This window comes from Schistosoma haematobium, chromosome 6 (genome assembly GCF_000699445.3).
Source record: "Schistosoma haematobium chromosome 6, whole genome shotgun sequence".
NCBI classification, from domain to species: domain Eukaryota; kingdom Metazoa; phylum Platyhelminthes; class Trematoda; order Strigeidida; family Schistosomatidae; genus Schistosoma; species Schistosoma haematobium.
Genome location: NC_067201.1, coordinates 3,784,743 through 3,810,001, shown reverse-complemented (window position 1 = coordinate 3,810,001; position 25,259 = coordinate 3,784,743). Strand labels below are relative to the sequence as shown.

The 25,259-nt window shown below is 33.9% G+C and overlaps 1 protein-coding gene across 1 annotated transcript; it reads left to right on the top strand.

Annotated features, from left to right (window-relative positions):
* Positions 1–7,791: 7,791 nt before the first annotated feature.
* Positions 7,792–25,259, top strand: MS3_00008345 (uncharacterized protein). Its single transcript, XM_051216704.1, has 6 exons — positions 7,792–7,863; positions 9,074–10,349; positions 13,699–14,214; positions 16,670–17,958; positions 21,291–22,003; positions 23,839–25,259. The coding sequence occupies exons 2-5, from the start codon at positions 9,144–9,146 to the stop codon at positions 21,850–21,852; spliced, it is 3,573 nt and encodes a 1,190-aa protein (XP_051065297.1). The 5' UTR covers positions 7,792–7,863; positions 9,074–9,143; the 3' UTR covers positions 21,853–22,003; positions 23,839–25,259.

Genomic DNA, 25,259 nt, shown 5'->3' with positions numbered 1-25,259 from the left:
ACTTCAACTAATCCATGAAATTGAGTCACCGTCTACCATTGTTTTCAAAGAATAGCTTTTAGAAATTCAAATATTGGTAGTAAAAATGTCAAGGTTAGATTTCATAATTTTAAATTAATCAAGCATTGAGTAGAAATAATAAGTTAATAAAACCTAACAATCTTCACAACCCCATAGAGATAATTACCATATGCTATCTAGTGACTAGCTTCGTGAGGGAATTTTCGGAGTTCTAGGAGGAAGCTGTGACCAGTGGAGTTAATTCGTATTAGGTAGAGATAAGTATCTACTTCAAACAATTAAAGATGATCACACAATTTCGTGGATTGGTTGAGGTTAAACATTGACACAGTTGGATGTCGGCTCACTGGTCTAGAGGTTAAGCATTCGCGCGCGAGACTGGAGGTTCTGCGTTCGGATCTCACATACAGGGTCGTGGATAGACACTGCTGAGGAGTCCCATACTCATACTGAGACATCAAATCATGAAACGTCAGAAATACAATTTCTTACTCAATAGGAGATCACAAAGATACATTTTATAATTATATTAAGAGTCAAAACCAATTACTCTCTGTTTTTCTTAATCTCCTCTTACTTCCAATCTTTCTCCATTAAGTGGATACGCACTGCTAAGGAGTCCCACACTAGGAAAAAATGGCAGTCCAGTCCTTCTAGGTTTCCAATGGTGGTCTAGGTTCAATTGACTCATGAATTCAACCATTGAAATACTATAATATCCATTATAATATTCAGATTTCTCCTACATACAACTTATGTCTGTTCGCGTAAGTAGCATTTAGTGGCCTGATATCTGACTCCAATTAGATAATATGAATGATTGCTGTCGAAATATATATATCATCTATCCTCGTATAAAATCATCAAATTAAATCGCGTTATAGTGTATAACAGAATTATATAAGTCAAATATGAGAATGGATGTTTGAATACGTATAATTTGTACATTCGGTAATCGGAACAGACAATCAGAGAATCACAACGAATGAAGTGAAGAAGAGTGAGCGAAGTGAAACGATATGACACTTCATAGAGAAGGCAGATAAGCCGACTCGATTTAACCAAGCATCAATGGTTGTTTATAATCAGGCTAAAATAAGTTACAGACGTGTGATGAATAGGATAAGAAGTGTGCACACACATATATATGCGCTCATATAAAAACAGTCACGTTGCGGTGTGTGCTACTTATATTGACATAAGTAGTATATGATGTTAGTCGTGAACAGAATGTCTGGTAGCAGAGAGACAAGAGGATCGAACAATAAAGAATGGAAACGGAATGCAATTTCTATGAAAATGCAAGAACAATGAAGTCTGAGTCATTTTGAAACATTCGATGGACATTTTGCAAATTAAGCATTTACTGTACGATTGTTAGACTTTATTAACAAGTCCTGCAATTTTCTGTCACATACATTCGATTGTCCCCACTTGTGTTCTATTCACTACAAAGGTTGATAAGTGAATAATTAACAAGGTGAAAATGTAACTCAAGAAGAGTGAATAAATCGATTTGTCCAGAAGCTAGAATAAGCTATGTCGGCTTAACATAGCAACTGACACTATTAGTGCATACTACAAAACTACTGTCATTTACATCTTCCCTTTATTAAATAAGGAATGTTGTTCTCCATTAATATCGTTAAGTAAATTAGTTCTACTTCAAGAACTGGTATCATCATTTTAATATTTTTACCAGTCAATGAAAGATGTTCAATAATTTATTTGGAGAAGTCACTTATATTTTACTGGGTTATTACTATCATTATCACCATTATTATTGTTACTATTATTATATAGAATTATAGAATATCTAAGTGTTTGTAAATGCAAATTAATGTACTTTTTTCAATGATCAGTATAGAGTTGTGGAGATTATTAAATTATTAATTGAGATCTTGAACCGATTGATGTTAGACTACTTTTGAAAACCTAGAAGCACTGGAAGGCCGGTTCGTCCTATTGTGGGACTCCTCCGTGGCAGTGTGCATTCACGATCCTGCTCGTGAAATTCGAACGTAGGACCTTCAGTCTTGCGCATGAATTTTCAACCTACTAGACCACTGAGCCTGCCAGTATCCAACGGTGTTCATGTCTAACCTCAACCAGTCGACGAAATCGCGCAACCATCTTCCATTGTACTGAAGTAGTTAATTGTCTCTATCTGATATAGATTAACGGGATCGTGGATGAGCACTGCTGAGAAGTCCCACAACAGGATGAAACAGTCATTCAGTGTTTCTAGGCCTTTTTTCAATTCTTTTATCAAATCAATCATTAATGTAAGTGACATGAGTAAAAGTCCATTTTATTTTGTTACATTTCATTTTGTTTAAATGAATGACAAACTGAAAATGGATGAAAATTTAAAAATCAAAAAAAAGAAAAAGAAAATAAAGAAACAATCGATGAAACTCTCTGTATCTGACTAGTTCTTTTTATTCTTTTCTGGTTTCTTTCGTGATTTCTTTTTTTTTCTTTTTTTTCAAAGAAAAACAAACTAACTAACCCTGTGAAAGTTTTACACTGGAACTTTTTTGTTTTCATAAATTTCCCAAAACTTTGATCATTTTCTATAAGAATCCTGTTGTGTTTTTTTTTGTTGTTCATATAATTAATCTTCCATTTTTCGTTTTTTTTGCATGCTGTTGGCATTTCGAAAACTGTTAGGAATACAAAGAACTTGATGAAATGTTTTAGAAAAGACTGAAAGAAGAATGAATTCTTTGAATTGTTTTAGAAGATTAGTACAGTGTAGGATATTCAATTCGAGTCCTAGAGTGAACATCAACTATAGAATGTACGAAATATCCAGCTGACAATTCTTGAATAGGACAAAAAAGATGCTCGTCTTGCATTCCACTACTAGCCACCATTCATTTTTACTTATAAAACTTGTGACTCAAGATAATATCGAGGTAATCCACACAGGATGTATCTATGCCAATAAGACACCGATTAATTACAGTAATAAACAACAATGGAAAGCAAATAATACTGAGTGAATATTAAAAAATGTGTTGTTTAGCATTACAATTTGACTCTGTTTTAATTATAATGACATAAGCAAGAATATCATAAATATTATGTAGTGAACGGGTACACAAATGGGAACAATCGAGTGTGTTTGAAAACAAAATGATAGAACATCTTAGTAAAATCTCAGAACTATACAGTGAATACTTAATTAATAAAATGTCAATCAATTGTCGGAAACTTGACTATTCCTTTTTGCAAATATCAATCAATCGTCTTAAAGTTCAATGTTCCTACATTTTCATACTAATTACTTTCTGTTCCCGTTCTTTCCTTCGTGATCTTCTTGACCTTCTGCGACCAGACACTCCATTCTTGACTATGGTTATATACTACTTATGTCGACATAAGTAGCACATGCCATAATTGTATTTAAAATTTTTATTTTTCAAAGAATAAAACGTAGATACACCATCATTAAATAGCGGGAAGCACTGAATAGCCTTTCCGTCCTAATATTGTATTCGTAGGCAATACACGACCTTGTTCTATTCTATGACCAGTTCGTGAGTTAAAACTATAAAAATTCAGTAATCTCCACGACACCTTTACTCACCAATGACAAGCTTCAAAACGTAGCTCCTTGAGTTCTAGTAAGAAACTATGACCATTGATGTCCAACCATGTTGAGTATAGGACAGTTATGCGCCTAAGGCAATCGAAAACGATCATGCAATATCGTGAATCGATTGAAGTTAGAGAATAATACTATCAGACGATGAATTAGTGGTCTGAAGGTCAAACGTCGGCTCGCAAGACTGGAGGTTCCAGGTTGAATTCCTGATCTCGGGGTTTTATACATGCGCTGTTCAAAAGTGATATAACAGAATGAGATGGCCGTCAAATGCACTCAAGTTTCTTTGACGATGACCTAAGATCAGTCAGTCAGCTACAACTTAGGACCAGGCGCATATATGCATCGGTCGAAGTTGCCATACCTCATTAGCACAGCAAAATGAACACCGGATTCACAGGAGTAGTTGAGTCAATGGTAGTAATATATAGAAGAAAGATTGCATATAAGGACATAGTACAGGAAGAAAGAATTAGTTGGTATAAAGAAAGGTATGAAGCGATTTTAATCTCATAGTTTAAGGAAAGACAGATAGTGTATACCTTAACACCATTGTGATCGATCCTGAGCCATGTCATCAAGATTCTCTAACCATTGGTTACGATAATCACGTGTGTCCCAACCAAGTAGTTTTTATCTACCAGCACGACTTAGATCAGAAGTTAGTGACTTCAAGGATCAATGCCACGTTTTAGTTTGGCCACCCCTAACTTTCTTCCAACCATCCCCAACACAGGTTAGTATTGCGTGTCGTGGTAATCCGTGTTCAGGCATACGTAACACGTGGCCCAACCATCTCAGTCAATAAAGATTCACAACTTCATCAACTGATTTAACATAATTCCCTAATACTCTGCGTCTAACCTCACTATTACTTACCCAGTGATCCCATCAGATGCAAGCAATATGTTTCTAAGGCATCTGTGGTTAAATACTGGTAACTTACCAGTATCTTCGACTATTAATGGTCATATTTCGTAATTTAAAAGCTTTAGGGATAATAATTGAGTATTTTAAGGAGAAAAGTTTGTAAACATAACCTAATAGTAAAATATAATAAGATCGAAATCATCGGTAGAAAAATAGATTTGATTACTTATTTTCTAGATACATTACCTATGATTGTTAACATTTGAATGCCCTAATGTTTATGCATAAATAATTAAGAGATTTCTACTGTATATTAAAAATCATATTGAACAAAATATCTGAGATCAAATATATACAATCTCACAGATTGAAATCATGAGTCAATTGAAGATAGAGCACCATGGAAAACCTAAAAGCACTGGACGGCCGTTTCGTCTCAGTATGGGACTCCTCAGCAGCGCGCATTTATGATCCTGCGCCCCGCGAGATTCTAACCCAGGACCTATCAGTCTCGCACCAGGCGCTTAACCAACTAGACCACTGGGCCGGTATCCAATGGTGTCAATGTCTAACTTCAACCAATCCACGAAACGGTCATCCAGTGCTTCAAGGTTTTCCATCGTGATCTAGCTTCAATTGACTCATGATTTCAATCTGTGAAATTTCTAAAATCTCCACAAACCCCTTCTGATATATACAATCTGTTACTTATTATAGAATTGATCTATACTATATTTTGTTTAGCTATACTGGTAGACTTAATTAATTGACTTCAAAAGGTACATTTATAATATTATATTCACATTAAGTGAATTAATCAATAACAATTCTCATTTTATATTAATTCATTCTTCTCCTTTATTATGATTATATCAGTTTGAATGTACATTGAATACAAACTAATCAAACAAACATCAAATAAAATAATCCAAAGATAAAAGAAATGAAAATGGATGATACTTGAGAGAAAAGTGTTATATCCCGATAAACATAATGAATGGTAACTTTTAGGATCTATTGATGGACCAATACTAAACGTATATTTTTATCGTTTAATTATTAAGTAACTAAGCTATTCATATTCATGTCCCTCTAATCATAAGCTTTATTTTGACCTATGAACTATTATTATACCATTTACCATTCATGGATTATTCCCTGTCTGTTAATCGCTACCTCCCTCATTCACACCCACGTCTGGCTAATTCTTGTTGTTTCATATTTTCTTGGTACGTTGTCGTCTGTTTGATTGGTATATAAACTCAGTATGTTTGAAATATAATTATTCATATTGCAAATGCTGAGACTGGTGTTCATGACTTAACTGGCTGGGCTAGGCGGAAAGCAGGGCCAATTAGAACTCTAGGCTGTTCTCACGTGTTTTACGCGTCTTTGATCCGACCGATAAGTCACTGCTCTCTCTCTCTCTATCGGCGATAACAAGTTATAACAAGAAGTTATATAAATGATTGTATATTGAGACACAGAAGTCAATAATTTATAGACTGTCAATCTTGATTAGAGAAAACATTTCACATTAGATCATATTATGATTTGATAATAAAGCTTAACTAAAAATTTTCTTTTTATTGTGTAACATGGTCAACAGAGATGTCGAACTATCCCGAAAACCATATATTTCCGGAAATTATTAACCACTGCAAGTTTTTTTACTGATATATATATATATATATATATATATATATATATATATAATGGATATTATAGTAATTTAATAGTTGAGATCATGAGTCAGTTGAAGTTAGACCACCATAGAAAACCTGGAAGCATTAGACGGCCGTTTTGTCCTATTGTGTGACTCCTCCGTGGCAGTGCGCATCCACGATCCCGCCTCGCGATATATATATATATATATATATATATATATATATATATATATATATATATATATATATATATATACATGGTATTACTAGTTCATTAAAATCTAGCACCCATAAATCAATCATGATTAGAAGGAATCTTATATTTTCACAGAACTAATAGTAATTAACATACACATACAAGTTGGAAAAGAGGTAAAACAAAAACTATATTTTCTTGTTGTACACATTAATTACCAGTAGAAGGTTCTTATTAATGGACAAATTATTGAATATTATAGATAAATAAGTATAGATAATCAGTTTATATTTTGATGTTTTGCAAAACAAAAATGCCCAAACACATACCATGTATAATATGTAGTACACATACACATTTACCTTTTAATGAATAATCTCTAACTGTCTACTTTGACCTGTCATCATTCAGGGTCTAGTCTAACCTTGAAAGATGAACAAGCCACTCCTTATCTTAACATACATATATATAAAACATTGTTTCATAACATCAATAGGGGGACATATGTATATAATATGTAGTGCACATGTAATTATGTTTCATATTTTTCTATTATATTTATTTCATTGTCAGTATCTTCTTGGCATAGCAACCACCTTTTGATTCAAGAATTATGATGCTTTCGAAATAGTTTCAAGTAAAAAGAATTAATGCATTTTCTGTCTACTTATAGTCGAACTGTTTATAATACATTGATAGAATATCGATGATGGGTGTTACCGCATGTAAACACGCTTATACAAGCACATATTCACATGAAAGAAAGAGCCCCCCTCCCTTATTCCAAGTAAACGGGGTAAAGTGTAATTGTATATGTTCGATAGTGGTAGTTTTATCGTTGATCGTAAATCGGTGCGTTTTTTTCAAAAAAAATCACATTTGTTTAAATAATTAAAAAAAGGTTCTTTTGAATAATGCCGGTTAACTTTAAAAATGCACATTTTACCCATATGAGTGTAAGTGTAAATATTATGTAGTTTTGATGTTGTAGTCTATTATTGATCTAATATGAAGAACACGTAGGCACAACAGTGAAAACAAAACACGTCACATATATACATAAAACAAATGAAAAGAAAAAGCTATAAAAGACCGGTTAGATAAAACAAAAATATATATATAAAACAGCAGGATAGACAAGCGGAACTATGCGGACTTTTTTTTTAGAAAGAAAATGTAAATATATAAACACATAATAAACTACAAATTATTCAGTAGTATTTGTTTCCATCCAATCCCAAACACCACCCATACTCACCCCCGCCACCACCACTAGCACCATCAACCGTCTAAGGAATCATGTTTATAAAATGTATTTCTACATTATCTATTTTATTAAACTGATTATTATATGTAATGAATATGAATTAAAATGGGGGGGGGACGGGAAGTAAACAAAAGTAGTTTTATGATTGTTTATTCTTATTAACCAATTTATGAATGATTTTCATCTGAAGAAAAGGAATAGACATTTGCAATGAATTTGGTGAAATATGGTAAGTAAGGGTTAGATACTAAATTGTATATTGGTGAATGATTTAGATTGTAAACTATGATGAATAGTAAATAGAAGTATGCTCCACTAATCAAATTATACCACAAAGGAAAAACAAATAGAGCATGACCACTTCTCTATTAGTATTGTAATGAACGGGAACACAAATAGGAACAATCGAATGTGTTTGAAAACAAAATGATAGAACATCTTAGTAAAATCTCAGAACCATACAGTGAATACTTAATTAATAAAATGTCAATCAATTGTCGGAAACTTGACTATTCCTTTTTGCAAATATCAATCAATCGTCTTAAAGTTCAATGTTCCTACATTTTCATACTAATTACTTTCTGTTCCCGTTCTTTCCTTCTCGATCTTCTGCTAATGGATATTCTATTTCTGACTATAGTTATATACTACTAATGTCGATATAAGTAGCACACGTCATTGAGTAGTTATTCAGACAATGAAAGGATTATTAAGTGAGCAATCTGGAATGATTAGTTGTTTTTTTCTCCTTAAAGTCGATGGAATTATTCTAATATGACTTGAGGTATTTACTAATCATTTAGTTTGATTTTTCCACTGAAATATGGTTTTGTGTGTGCGTGTATGTGTGCATCATTCATCAGTTTACTCTAATAATTAGGTGTTGAAAAGATACTATCCTATTGTAGTTATGAAACTAGTTTTATATAAACCTTGTGTTTATCATGAGTAGACAACAATGAAGTACCTAGCGACAAGTATTTACTTAATAATTTATGTTTATTGGATCAACCACAACTTCTGATCGAATATAGTACTATATTCATTTCCATACAATTTTAGTTAACTAAGCTAGTCAACTTGATCTGATCTAGGAAAAGCATTGATGATTACGCAATATAAAATATTCAATCTCTTTCTTTCCTATAAAAGTTTATAATTAGTTCAAATGATCGAAATCTGTAAAATTTAACTGAAATGTATTAAACGCTTAATAGATGTTATGATACTCTTATTATTCTCTCAATGATCTACAGGTTAAGCGTTCGCATACAAGACTGAAGGTTCTGAGTTCGAGTCTCGCACTCTAGGGTTGTAGGTATGCACTGTCGTGAAGTCCCATACTAGGTGAAAACGGCCATCCACTGCTTAATCTCAATCAAAACTCAATAATCTACATAACTCCTTACTGATCATTTCCTATTTTTACTCTTTTGTAGATATTAGAAAATCATTGGCAATTTTATACTAAACATAAACCAATATGTGGATATTTATTATATACTACTAATGTTAAGAAAAGCTATTGATTCAATGTTAATTTTATTACGTTTTGATGAAAGAAAAGATTATTATAATTCAATATCTCCAAATTGGTTATGGAATTCTACATTTGTAGATAATTCTTTCCCTATCAATACTACTACTACTATTACTACTACCACTACTCCTACTACTACTACTCCTACTACTAATACTCATATAAGTAGCATAAATTGCAATATGAGTCGTGATAACCTAATAACAACACCATTATTAGCAGATTCTAAGGAATTATCATATAGAAATAATAATCACAAACTAAATCGGGCAAAATCCATACCAAATCGTAATTCAATAATGAATTATAATAAAAGATCAAAACGTAATGAAAAGAGAAATAAACGAAAAAATCAATTCAATCATATACGTTTACATAGTTATGATGAAAGTATAAAAGCTGATCTAAATGATAATTCATATTATGAAGATGGTGAATTTGGTACTGATATTACATATTTACCATTAAGTGAATTTAATAATTCTATGGATCAATTAAAGATTTCAAATAAGACAATAGTCAGTAATACTACTACTACTACGACGACGACAACGACAACGATGACGATGACGATGACGTCGAGGACGACGTTGACTACCACTACTACTAATACTACTACCAATAGTACTAACACATATAATAAGAATACAGAAGCTAGTAGATTAACTGTAGATGAAGAAGCTAGAAAAGATCACTTTAATTCTTCATCATTACCAATATTGTTACATCCACCATCACAAATAGCACACCAAAAGTTAGAAACATCTTCAACAATACAATTACCATCGCTATCATCATTGTCATCCTCATCACCATCATCAACATCACCATCATTGTCATCATCATCCCCATCAGGTTCAGTAAAACAAATCACTAATCCAAATCACTTGATAAACAATCATTCTAATTTGATATTGAATGATGATGTAGATAAAAACAAAATGAATAATTTTCATTTATTAATTGATTTTCATAAAAGATTAAATAAACAAAATAAACAAACATTAAAAAATGATCCTTTTCAAAATCAACAAGAATTAGCCTTGACAACAACACAAACAAATTGGACATTATTATTCCCTAATGTAAAAATAACAGAAAATAATCATAAACATGATCATAATCATAATCATCTATTCAATGAATGTATAACTGATTGTATAAAATTGAATGATGTAAGTTATATTTTTGGTGTATATGAGTGTACTACTTATATCGATATAAGTAGTACGTAAATGTGAGTTAGGTATAGAATATCTGATAGAAGTAGATTGAGATAATCAAGAAGGGAAGAATGGGAATACAAAGTATCTGGTAAGGAAATGAAGGAAAAATGATGTATGAGACAATTAATGAACATTTTGGAAAATTGGTATTAGAGTATGATTTTACTGTTTTATCAATGCGTAGTGATGCATGGAAGAAAACTGACAGGCTCATTCCAATTGAGGACCAGAGTCAGATAAGGTTGATTACTCCCGCCCTTCATCTACCTTTTGATGGTTGACTGGATTATCAACACTTCCACCATGAAAAGTTTAGATGCTACTAGACGATTTAGACTTCACAGATCAGTTAGCTCTTCTATCCCATACAAAATTACAAATGCTGGTGAAGACAATCAGTGTAGTAGAAGCTTCTGTCTGCATCGGTCGAACTCAACACACATAAGTAAATCTCCGAAATGGTATTCCAAGTAACTCGCTCTGTTGGAAAAACCGATGTTTTGTCTCAAAATGAATTGTTTCTACGAGATATCATTTGTGAATAAAATGGCCGTAGTAGTCTGATTTTGAATATCTTCGACATTTTGTTAAACTCTGGATAGCTAGAATAATAAGTAATTGAAATTATGTTGTAGTGAACGAGAACACAAATGGGGGTCAATAGAATGTATTTGATTACAAAATTATAGAATCACTTAGTCATACAGTAAATACTTCATTTGTAAAATGTAAATCAATCGTCTCAGACTTCATTGTTCTTTCGTTTCCACAGCAGTTATTCTTTGTTCTCGTTCTCCTTTCTTCGATCTTCTTGATCTTCTGCGGTCAGGTATTGGACTTTCGATTGGCGACTCATACTACTTATAACTGTCGACATCAGTAGCACATACCATCCTATCATCAACTTGTACTTGTGACTCAGTAAAGGATTAAATTTTTTCGAGCTTTTTAATCGTAATGTATCAATGTTAACATTTAGACGATCATGTCGTTATACATTTATTCACATCTATAAATTCAATCAGTTGGTGATACTATCCTGAATAATTTTAAATTAGGAGTATCTAGCTATTTTGTACTTTGTAGTTCTTAACAGTTCAGTTAATCTAGTATGGTATGATCGGAACGAGTTAGTAACTAATATTGTTCATTATTATTATTATTATTTGAACTCATAAATATTGGTACAAAGTTGCATCGAATACATATGTGCCACATAAGTCACTTGATTTGTGTGTGGGTTGTGATACTGCCTGGGTGTCCAGACAGTGACAGGTAGTTTTCTTAGAGGGCAACACCCGGAGCCTTTGATCTGAAGCTGTGATTCACTAGGCAGTAGAACAACGTCGGGAGATGCAGTTCTATGGTAGTCGGTGACCAACAGTAGGTTCATACTCCATTTGTTCTTTCAAGATCCTAGAGCCATGTGCATCATTAGTTTGGATTCATGTTTTCCCAACTCCCTCAGATGGACCATCCACGTCCATCAACCTGGTTAAAGCGCCGGACATTCTCTTTTCGTCCTCTCGATTTCGTAAACAACACGCCTGTCGAGAGAAGGCAGTGATTAGAACTTTTCTAACAGTGGCTGTATACGCGTGAATGTTTGAACACGTATAATTTGTACATTCGGTAAGCGGAACAGACAATCAGACAATCACAGCGAATGAAACGAAGAAGAGAGAGCGAAGTGAAACGAAATGACGCTGAATGCAGAAGGCAAGTAATCCAACTCGATTTAACCAAGCATTAATGGTTATTTCTAATCAGGCTAAAATAAGTTACAGACATGTGATGAATAGGGTAGGAATTGTACATACACATATATGCGCTCATATAAAAGCCGTCAGGGTTGATAAATGAACAATTAACAAGGTGGAAATGTAACTCAATAGGAATGAATAAATTGATTTGTTCAGAAGCTAGAATGAACTATGTCGGCTTAACATAGCAACTGACACTACAGGAGGATACATAATCAACCCGTCCTATAACCAAATAATTGATCGAATAACGTCATTAAAATGAAATAACAACAGCTTTTTTAAATATTTGCATAGTAATTATGCATCTGATATTCGTATTATTAACAGAATTGCTCATCAGCTGACAAATTTTATCTTTATCAGTTTAGGGGTTGTGGAGGTTGTTAAGTTTTTGATTGAAATAATGATTCAGTTGAAGATAGACCACCATGGAAAACCTGGAAACACTGGATGGCCGTTTTGTCCTAGTATGGTACTACTCAGCAGTGCGCATCCACGATCCCGCACGTCGTGAGATTCGAATCCAGGACCTATCAGTCTCGTGCCAGGCGCTTAACTAACTGGACCACTGAGCCATCATCCAACGGTGTTAATGTCTAACCTCAACGAATCCACAAAATTGCTCGAACATCTTCCATTGTACTGAGGTAGACACCTGTTTCTACCCGACACGGACTAGCCCCACTGGTCACGGATTCTCACCAAAACTCCAGGTTCGAATCTCGCGGGGGGCTGGATCGTGTATGCGCACTATTGAGGAGTCCCATAATAGGGCGAAACGGCCGTCCACTGCTTCCTTGTTTTCCATGGTGGTCCAGCTTCAATTGACTCATGATTTCAATAAAAAAAATTATATCTTTGTTGTATGTTTATAGGAAAGAATTGGTTATTAACTTCAACTTACATTATTAATTAACTGTAATTGAATATTAATTTCAGAAATCATTTGTAAACTTATTATTATTACTAGTCTAATCGAGTTACCCCCTCCTCTTATGTTATAATTAATTGATGTATATTTAAAATGTAAGTCTATAGTTCTTTTTATTACTGGTAACAAGAAATTATGTAATCATATGTCTTACTTATATCAGAAGGGTTTTGTAGATATTATAGTCATTTCAATGGTTGAGATCATGAGTTATTTGAAGTTAGACCACTATGGAAAACTTGGAAACACTGGATGGCCATTTCGTCCTATTTTGGAACTCCTCAGCAGGATCTATCAGTCTCGCACGTGATCGCTTAATCACTAGACAACTGAGCCAGCATCCAATGGCGTTAATGTCTAACTTTAACTAATCCACGAATTTGAGCAACACATTCATCATTGTCTTCAGTGAGTTACTATCTCAAGAATCTCATAAGGTGTGATCGTCGATGCGTACTGCTAAGTAGTCCCACAATAAAACGAAATGATCATCCAGTGATTCCAGGTTTTCCATAGTGGTCTAACTTCAATTGACTCATGATCTCAACCATTGAAATTTTTTATTTATATACTATATACTCTGTTTATTTACATTTTATAGTCTCAAAAAGGAACATATCGAACTCCAGTCACTCATACTTCAGGTAGTAATGACGTAATATTAATAAACAATGAAAATCTACAAAACAATCCCATAGCAACAACAACAACAACTACTACTATTAGTTCATTAATCAATAATTATTTCTTACAAAAACCATATACATCCAATATTCATTTTAATACAAGTCGTTCAAATAGTGGTCAAACATTAATTGATCAAAATATTGAACCAAAAAATGATTATTATCATCGATCTAAATTAAATAGATTAAAAAAATCGATAAAACGAAAACATCGATCTCATTCATTTATTTATCAACAATCAGTGAAATCAATATCGTCATCATCATTGTCATCATCACCATCATTATCATCACCATCATCATCATTATCATTATCATCTTCATCGAATTTATGTTTTATTAATTCATTAAATCATTGGTCAAAATATCAATATCGAAAACATTGGTCATTTACATTTTATGATTTTGAAAATGAACAAAATTTAAATGAGGTTAGTTAGTTAGTTAGTTACTGAGTGAATAATTGATTATAATGTATAAGATTGTTTAATATTGATTGTGTATAATAAGCTAAGCTATCATGGAAGCTATCTAGAAGCACTGGATGACTGGCTTGTTTTAATATGAGACCCTCCGAGACTCGCCTCGCGTGATCCGGACCCAGGGAATTCGGTCTGATACGTGAACGCTTAAGTTGTGGACCACTAAGCCAGCATTTAACGGTGTTAATGTCTAACTTCAACCAATTCACGAAATGGCACTACCATTGTGGTGCGTGCTACTTAAATTGACATAAGTAGTATATAACACGAGTCAGGAATGTAATGTCTGGCAGCAAAAGATTGGGAAGATCAAGAAAGGAAGATCGGGAATAGAAAGCAATTAATATGGAAACGCAAGAACAATGAAGTTCGAGACAATTATTGAACATTTTGCAAATTAAGTATTATAGTATGGTTTCTCTATTTTACCAAGTAACTTTGTAATGTTGTGCTAAATATAATTCGGTTGTCATCACCTATATTCTCCTTCACTACACCATGTGTCACCGTATCCATAATAAATATAATTTGTATCAGAATGGGGTTTTGTGGATGATAAATTTTGTGGTTTAAACGTTACTTATTATGTCTGGTCGTCGTTGATTGTTCTGTCGGAAATGTTTATCACTTATACTCGAAACGAGGGATTACTGCAAATTCCCACAATACGAAAGTAAGAACACAAAGACTAGTATAAATGAAGCTTGATTAACCTCCAAAACATGACGACGACCCTAGTTAAAAATACATTCATATATTGATTTTAGACACACTTTGGTGTAATCACATATATGAAAAGTACTTACAGTTATAACAAATCACATATTGAGCACAGTTCATGTCCATTGAATACAAGAATATAGTATATTGTACAGAATAAAATATCATACGGGGAAACCGAATACAGTGAATGATCCTCACGTTGAATCAAAATGGATGTAATTTTGAACAAGACTCATAATGAAAATGGACTTTTCTTTCCATCATATTACCTCTTTTTTTTCTGGAGACTCAATGTTTGGATCCTGACTTTAACTTTTCTGACCTTATCCTTCCCTACAAAATAATAATGCTAATTCCTCATATCCCCAAGTTACAATCAATGTGACTCGATTTAAAACATATTTCACGCATTACATAGAGAGTCTCTCATAAAAGGCCATTGCTGATGATATTCAATCAATGGATAATGAGTATCTTGTGTAGACAATTGTTCAGAAATACTTGTACTTATTTAATGATGGTTATGATAGTTCTTGGATTTTCAGCTCCATACAGTAATTGTCTTAACTGTCTTAATGTTCGCATTAAAGATTTTGGCTTTGATATTGGTTAACAGTTGCTTTGAGTTCCATATGTTGTTCAATTGTAGGAATGAAGCCTTTACTTTGCCAATCCTCCCCTTCACATCTATATCAGATCCTCCAATATATATTACATTAAATGATACCGCATTTTATGAGTTTGGTTATTTAGAAGCCTTTAAAAGAGCCATACTTCATCTAGATTTCATACTTATCATTAATTAATCAACAATTCATAATCTAGTATTGAGTTAATAAATTCGAGTATAGAAGATTCATACATTTTCATCTATTAATCACTTAGAGTGTTTACAACTTCTAAAATTACAAGTGAACTTTTGTTGTCAGTGAATTGTTAAGCTAGAAAATGAACTAAGAACAATTGAGAAACTTTAAAAATATTTCAATAATCCACATAACAATGATTCTTCCAACTTTTGTGTGTCTATTATCTTTTTCAGAAGGAGTTTTGTGGAGATTTGAGAAATTTCATTGATTGAAATCATGAGTCAATTGAAGCTAGACCATCATGGAAAACCCAGGAGCACTGGATGGCTGTTTCGTTCTAGTAAGGGACTCCTCAGTAGTGCGCATCCACGATCCCACACTCCCCGAGGTTCGAACCCAGGACCTATCAGTCAGCTGAGGAGTTCCATACTAGGATGAAACGGCCGTCCAGTGCTTCCAGATTTTCCATGCTGGTATAGCTTCAATTGAATCATGATTTCTATCAGTGGAATTTCTAAAATCTTCACAAACCCCTTCTGGTAATAATAATCTGCTCACTAGTGTCTAACTTCAAGAGGTATTCCTTGAGTTCTAGTGAGAAGCCGTGACCAGTGGATTTCAACCATGTCTGTCGTGAGATATCAACTCGCTGAAGATAATGGTGTACGGTGGCGTAATGTGGTGGATTGGTTGAAGTTAGACATTAACACCATTGGATGCCAGCTCAGTGTCAGCTCATTTGTCAATACCATAGTTACGAAATATCTGTATTTATAGTTTAACTACTTATATAATTATTCAGTAGTTAATCTGATTGTAATAAATCTGTTAAAGGTTAGTTTATCATTTTTTCTTTATATTCATCAATTTAGGATGACACTGCATTAGTACATTCAGTTTTTGCTGTTGTAGCAGCTCGTCTACGAAAAAAACACAATGGTTCAAAAGGTTTTATTAAAAAAGTATCAGAATATGAAAAATTAGGTCAAAATCACTATGATAATAGTACTACTAATAATAGAAATATTCATGAAAGTAAATCAAAATCACATCAAACCAGTAAACAAATACATCAACATATCAAATTGGCTAGTTATACTTCAAATGATCTAACTAAACAAGCTAAATATAAAGAGATGAACAATAATGATGAACAACAATCATGGCATTTATGTATTAAATGGAATCCAAATCATTTATCAAATCAATCAACATTTAATTCTATCAATATACATGATCAAAACAAAACTCTTTCCAATAAAACAACTCATCAATTAAAATTAAAAAAAACACATATCCTTGCTACACTGGGTACAGAAATTGATAAAACTTCATTATGGAATAATAATAATTTCATAGATTCATTACTATCAGCTAATATACATGGATTAGATCAAATAGATAGGCAACAACAACAACAACAACAAAATTATACTCAAAACCATTACATATCGCAATATAAAGATCATATCAATCGAAAATCAATAATTTGTTCTATTTGTCAACATTTAATAGATCATAATTCTAAAGATCCAATTCTACCATATTTAGATAATAATCAATTCGCAATCACTGATCAAACTATTGATGATCAAAAATGTAAACAAAAATATAAACTTCATAAGAATTCAAATAATTTCTATCATAATCATCATCATCATTCTCTTCATTATCATAATCATATTAGATATAAACGAAATAGTTATTCTATATTACCTAATCATCATCATCGTGATGATGATGATGATGATCCTATACAAGATAATAATTATGATTGTTGTGCAAGACAAATTTCAAAAAATATTGATCATATTCATAATTATGATCATGATCATGATCATGATCGTGATCAATGTAAATATCGATCAAAAATAATGATGAATTCATTGGATCAAACTAATTCTACTACTATATTACATTGTCAACAGTGTTTATTTAAAATGAATAAAGGATATATGAACCAAAGATATTTGAATGGACAATGTAATAATAATAATAATAATAATAATAATAATAATAATAATAATAATACTGTAAATGGTAATTCAACTTCAACTATGTTATGTTGTAGTCATTGTAACCAATGGTTTATTCCATTATGGAATCAAGTACATTATTATTCAAGAAATAAACGAAATATTTCAAAAGATGATAATTTAAGGTAAGTTAATCTATTTACTTACTTACTTACGCCTGTTACTCCCAATGGAGCATAGGCCGCTGACCAGCATTCTCCAACCCACTCTGTCCTGGGCCTTCTTTTCTAGTTCCATCCAATTCTTGTTCATTTTTCTCATGTCTATCTCCATTTCCCGGCGTAATGTGTTCTTTGGTCTTCCTCTTTTCCTTTGACCTTCAGGATTCCATGTGAGGGCTTGCCTTGTGACGCAGTTGGGTGCTTTCCTCAATGTGTGTCCTATCCACTTCCAGCGCTTCTTCCTGATTTCTTCCTCCGCTGGGATCTGGTTTGTTGTTGCTAATAGTGTCCGGCCAATGGATCTGAAGTATTTTGCGTAGACAACTGTTAATAAACACCTGTATTTTCTGGATGATGGCTTTCGTAGTTCTCCAGGTTTCTGCCCCATACAGTAGAACTGTCTTGACATTTGTATTGAAAATCCTGACCTTGGTGTTGGTTGACAGTTGCTTTGAGTTCCAGATGTTCCTCAGTTGTAAATATGCTGCTCTTGCTTTGCCGATCCGCGCCTTCACATCTGCATCAGATCCACTCTGTTCATCAATGATGCTACCCACATATGTAAAGGTGTTTACATCTTCCAAATCTTCTCCGTCAATTTTGATTGAATTGATGCATTCTGTGTTGTATCGGTGAATCCTGCTTTTCCCTTTGTGTATACTGAGACCTATTGCTGCTGAGGCTGCTGCCACACTGTTCGTCTTCTCCAAGTTAATCTATTTACTATAAAAAAGTATCATTAATTAATTAGTGAATACATAATAAGTAATATAATATTGCACTGGTTGAAATTATAAGTCGATTGAAGCTAGATCACCATGGAAAACCTGGAAGCACTGGACGGCCGTTTCGTCCTTGTATGCGACTCTTCCTTGGCAGTGCGCATCCATGATCGCGCACCCCGTGAGATTCGAATCCAGGACCTATCAGTCTCGTGTCAGACGCTTAACTAACTAGATCACTGAGAGAGATATTTTATACAGTACTTATTCGAGTGAATTTGTGTAAAATGCTTCCCGATTATTCTTTGCGTTGTTTTTCATTTATTTATAGCAAAATCGATTTCATAGATGTTTGACACATGATCAAGAGGTGTTTTTTTCCTTATTGAAAGCCTATTTTTACACTCATTTTTTAGTTTTTCACTCTATAAACAGTTTATTATGGATTTAATTCACTTATAAATAAAGGCTAATCAAAGCATAAATAACTAATAAGTAACTATTTTTCCAGCCTTTTGATAATCACCATGTGCTCACTAGTGACTAGCTTCGTGAGAAAATTCTCGGAGTTCTGGTGCGAAGCCGTGACCAGTGGAACTTATCCGTGTTGGGTAGAAACAGGTGTCTACCTCAGTACAATGGAAGATGGTTGCGCAATTTCGTGGATTCGTTGAGGTTAGACATTAACACCGTTGGATGATGGCTCAGTGGTCTAGTTAGTTAAGCGCCTAGCGCGAGACTGATAGGTCCTGGATTCGAATCTCACAGGCTGTGCTGTCTTGGATGCGCACTGCCAAGGAGTCCCATACTAGGACAAAACGGTCGTCCAGTGATTCCAGGTTTTCCATGGCGATCTAGCTTCAATTGACTCATGATTTCAATCAGTGAAATTTCTAAAATCTCCACAAAACCCATTCTGATAATATAATATTCGTCTAAATATTGGTACAAAGGGGCACTGAATACGTATGTGCCACATAAGTCACTTGATTTGCATGTGGGCTGTGATACTGTCTGAATACCCATACCGAAACAGGTGGTTCAATGAGGGGGCCACACTCGGAGCTTTCGATCTGAAGGTCTAATCCGAAAAGCAGTGGAACAACGTCAGGAGATTCAGTCTCATGGTAGTCGGTGACCAACAGTAGGTTCATACTCTATTTGTTTCCTCAGGATCCTAGAGCCCATGTACACAGTTGGTTTGGAACCAGGTTTTTTAACTCCCTTAGGTAGATCCTCTGTTTCCACCAACCTTTTTAAAGTGCCAAATATTTACTTTTTGTCCTCTCAATTTCGTAAACAACACCCCTGGTGCGATAAAGTAGTTAGTAGGAATTCTCTGGTAGTGGTTGTATACGCGTGGTCATATGAGAGCATTTAAAGTGAGATAGCTAACTCTCCCCTCACTCTTGGCCGTACCAGGAAATTTGGGTACTCACTGTATGGCTCATACATTGATAATCATCATAAAGGATAATCTGGAATAAGTACTTACAATTTGATTAACACTGTCTCTACCAATACATAATTCATATCGAAAAAAACCAGTCAAACAACAAATTATAATTCTTGAATACATCGATCCCCAGAATCAATACAGGAAAATGAAATATTCAATTGTGTCTGAATTCAAGCTACATACATAAGATTCCAAACTACAATAGCTAGTTGCTAGTGGTCAGGACGATTAGTGATTAAAGATCATAGATTATATAGCTCAGAATAAATTTCAGTGGCACATATGCATTCACTCATTATCGTTCTGTAGATTTTAAGGTTCAGTGTTGCTTCTTGCGTTCAGATTCATGTTTCTCAGTGTTTAGTCATTCTTACTATGAATGGTACTATGATTTTTTTTAATCATTCATTGTTTAACTTGTTATGTTGATTTAATAATTCAACGCAGTCATCAACAGATACAGGATATCATTTACGAAGTTTAGGTCCCATGATGAGCACATAACCACGTATAGATCATAAAGTCTTAGTCTAATGGTCAACCTTCACAAAGTCAGTTCAGTTTTATGGGTCATTGTTAATGTACACTGTTAAAAAGTTTCACACTAAAGAGAAATATTCGGTTTCCTACCTCCTACTCATTTATTCTTCAGATAATCTTGGCCAGGAACATAAATTATTTTCCAACTGACCTAAACGCACGGTTAACATTAATCATTACCCATTTGAAACTGGGCAGCACTGTACAGATGTTCGGTCCTAGCGTAAAACCTCTCAGTATTGAGGATTCATGATCTTACCAGGGATTGAAGAGAGGACCTTCTTGAAGTAGGAGTCTGACCTTAAGATCATTCACTCAGTATTTTCTGGTTTTCATCTCTAACTTCAATCAATTCCTCGTATTGAATAACCATCACTCGCTGTTATCAGCATGCATATACCTCACATTCGACAATAGTTAGACTTCGCTGATCATGGCTTCTCAAAACAACTCTTGCGGTTACCTCTCAAAATTAGTCATTATTAAGTATATGATTGTTAATAATGTAAATTAATTAACCAATCTCCATGAGCTAAACAATTGTCAATCTTGATTTATTCACTCTTTTTTTTCAGACATAGATCCTACAACCATCACTATTATCATCGTTCATCAAGTCAACCACAAACTAAACATGAAAGAATAATTCAAAATCATCTACCTAAAAATCATCGATGTAATCATAACGATGAGTACAGGACATCGTTAGAGCAAACATTTATGAATAATGATACTAATAATAATAATATTCAATGTTCAAATATACAACATCGAATACAATTCAATCAACAATCATGTAAAAGACAATCAAAACACCGACATAAACGTACTAAACAACGTGCTAAATCATACTTACCTATTCATCGTTTACTTTCAAATGATATAAACAATCAAGTAAATGATTCATCAGCTAAATCGAATCATTATAAATTAGAATCATATAAATCTCAAAAACAAATAGATCATCAATCTATGATGAATAAAAATGATAAATTCATTGTAGATCCTTCACTTGATCTCAATCAACGGTTGATCCATTTAAAACAGGATCATAAATTTAAACGTTATAATCGAAAATATTTAGGACAATTAAATGTTCAAGAATGGTTAAATAAAACATTAACAAACAATTATTAATCAAATAAAATCAATAGAATTTTGATCGTTGATTAAAAAATAATAATAACATTAATGTAATTTCTCCATTGTAATATAACGATGGATACTTGTTTTATAATTTTTGGTGAACAAAATTAATTCATAATTTACATACTATTAAATATACTTTGTAAGTAGTATATTTTTTTTAATAAAAATTTGTTTGAGGCATTATATATAGTAGGCGGCATCTACTATTCGGAATTGCAGTTTACATTGTTGCAAGATTTCAGTTTACGTATATAGTGATAGACAATTTAAGTTCAAAAGCATTAGAAAGTATTCAGATCATGAATTGACCAATGTTAGACTATCAATGAAAACATAGAATCAATGGATGGCTGTTTCGTTTTGGTATGAGACTCCACAATAGTACTCACACACGATCCCGAATGCGAGATTTGAACCTATGTCCCTCGGTTTCGCGTGCGAACGCCTAACCTCTACACCACTGATCCAACCGGCATCCAACGGTGTTTATGTCTAACTTCAACCAATTCACGAAATCGCGCGACCTTATTCCATTGTGCTGAGGTACATATCTGTCTCTACCTGACACAGATTCCGTGAGGCGGGATCGTAGATGCACACTGATGAGGAGTCCCGCAATCGGACGAAACAGCCATCCAGTGCTTCCAGGTTTTCAGTTATGGTCTAACATCAATGCATATCTTGGTCGACTGTGTGGACTTGTCATTTGCCAGATGTCTGATTGGTCCACTGTCAATAAGTAAACCTTTGGGTCCTTTAGCCAGTTACAAAAACTTTCATAAACATTAACATAGTTCTCTCGATACTTCCCTACGCTTACTGAAAGTTCAATATGACTTTATGAGGTAACCATTTAAGAATCATATAAATGAAATTTTTTACTGACTGATAGCAAGTTTAGTATCTCTCTACTTTTAAAGCTCATGTAACATAGTCATACAGTAGAAAAGAGGACGTCATTACACGATCCCCCCTATAACAATCATGGTGTTTGATAATTATAGAAACTTTCAAGGTTTTAATCTTTAATGCTGTCACAGAGACTTGTCTTGCAAAATACTGTTTATTAGTTCGTTTAGGTCTATGCTCTAGATGAACTAAAAAGCAACATATGAGGGAAACTAGTACCAAAATATGGTTCATCTGTACAATGGTAACGACTAGTATAAGACTCTTCAAAAGTGTGCACCCACGATCCTGCACGCTGGAACCGGACCTAGAATCTTCGGTCTCGCACGCGAACGCTTAACCTCTAGACCACTGAGCGGGCATCCAAAGGTGTTAATGTCTAACTTTAATCAACCTACGACATTGTGCGATGATCCTCGATTGTCTCCGTTGGTTAACAGCCTCATATCCGACATGGATTAGCTCGATCGGTCACGGCTTCTCATTGGAAACCCAAAAATGTCCTATCGAATCTGGTCACTAGTGAGCACAATGCCTCCAAGTTTTCAATGGTGTTTTAACTTAGATGAGTTCATGATTTTAATAAAATTACTAGCACTATTTCATTTTTCAATACCTGGGGTGTGGGTTAGATGTTCACCTCTCATTAATATTGCCACTACATTATTTAAACCCCTTTATTGTTCATCTTATCGATTTCGTCTCATCGTTACATTGTAGTATAGAAACCTAACATAACGCATAATTGTGCCTGCTAAAATCAGAACCAACTCCTGCTATTCAAACACGAAATGCTCATTGTCGTTTTAGCCGCTCACGGTATAACTATTAACTAAGGAGCTTTCTGAATGCAGAAGGAGAGCAAAAACCAATCTGCTGTCCATTGAAATTGAGACAGATCTGTACAAGTTAAAATCTGAAGTAAAAGTCTTATCAGATAAGAGCTATAAATAATTAACTAACATCATTCTTTTCAAGCTATATATAGGAATGTTGTTTAACACTGCTAGAGTTAAAATTAGATCATCACATTCCGCTCATAAAAAGCATTGTTTCCTTATATAGCTATGAAATCTGATTGGCGTGTTTTTAGCAAGATTTCTTCTACGGGATCGGGTTGCAGATCCCATGCCCAACCCTCCTCCTTTACCCGGGCTTGGAACTGGCAGTGTCTCTAGAAGAGCTACAGGCGGAGAAAACAGACACAGCTACATTTGATGGAAAAGCTCTGGAAGATTTGGAAACCTTCACATATCTGGACAAAACCATTGATAAACACGGAGGATCCGATGCAGACGTAAAGGAAAGGATTGGAAATGCAATGTCTGCATTCCTAAAGTTGAAGAACATATGGAACTCAAAACAACTGTCAACCTATATCAAAGTCAAAATCTTCAATGAGAATGTCATGACAGTTCTACTGTATGGAGCTCAAACTTGTAGAACTACTACAACCATCATCAAAGAAGTACAAGTATTTATAAAAAATTTTCCACGTAAGATACTCAATATTCGTTGGTCGGATACCTTTAACAACAGCCTACTGTGGGAGAGAACTAACCAACCTCCATTCAAGGAGGAAACTAGGAAAAGACGGTGGAAGTGGGTAGGATATACATCGCGAAAACCACCTAAGTGTATCACGAGGCAAGCCCCAATTCGGAATCCTGAATTGAAACGGAAAAGAGGAAGGCCAAAAAACACACTGAGTCTAGAATTGGAAGCAGACATCAAAAGGATGAATAGCAACTGAAAACAACTGGAAAGGATTGCAGAGGACAGGATGATATAGAGAGTGCTGGTGGGCGGTCTATGCTCTTTCATGACGGGTAACTGGCATAAGCAAGTAAGTATAACTATGAAATTACCACTCCCTCTTGTTCACAACTTTTTATAAAAAGTTTTCAAAACACCACTGAAATCATTTTGGAATTATCTTTGAAAAAAATGTTAGCTATGACCTTACTGGCTTAATGACAAGGCCTTCTACTGTGATACTTGATAACACAAACTCGAACCGCCTAAATAGTATCGGTCCCATCAGAATTCCAGAAATCTAAGTCAATCACTGTCTACCATATCAACTAAATAGTTTACAGCTAAATCAATTCACTTGGTAGGCAAAATTCCAATAGTATATTGTGTACTACTAATGTCAACAGATATAAGTAGTATGTACCATCAGTCGAAAATCATATACCTGGTGAGACAGAAGGTTAAGAAGATCGAAGAAAAAAGAATGAGAACAAAGAATAACTAATGTGGAAACAAAAGAACAATGAAGTCTGAGACGATTGATTGACGTTTTACAAAATGAATTATTCACTGTATGGTTCACAGATTTTACCAACTGATTCTTTAATGTTTTACTCAAATACATTCGATTGTCCCAATTTGTGTGTTCTCATTTACCTCAATAACACTGAATACAAGAAAGACAGTATGACAATTATTCCTAATTACAAAACGAATATAATGAAATTAAA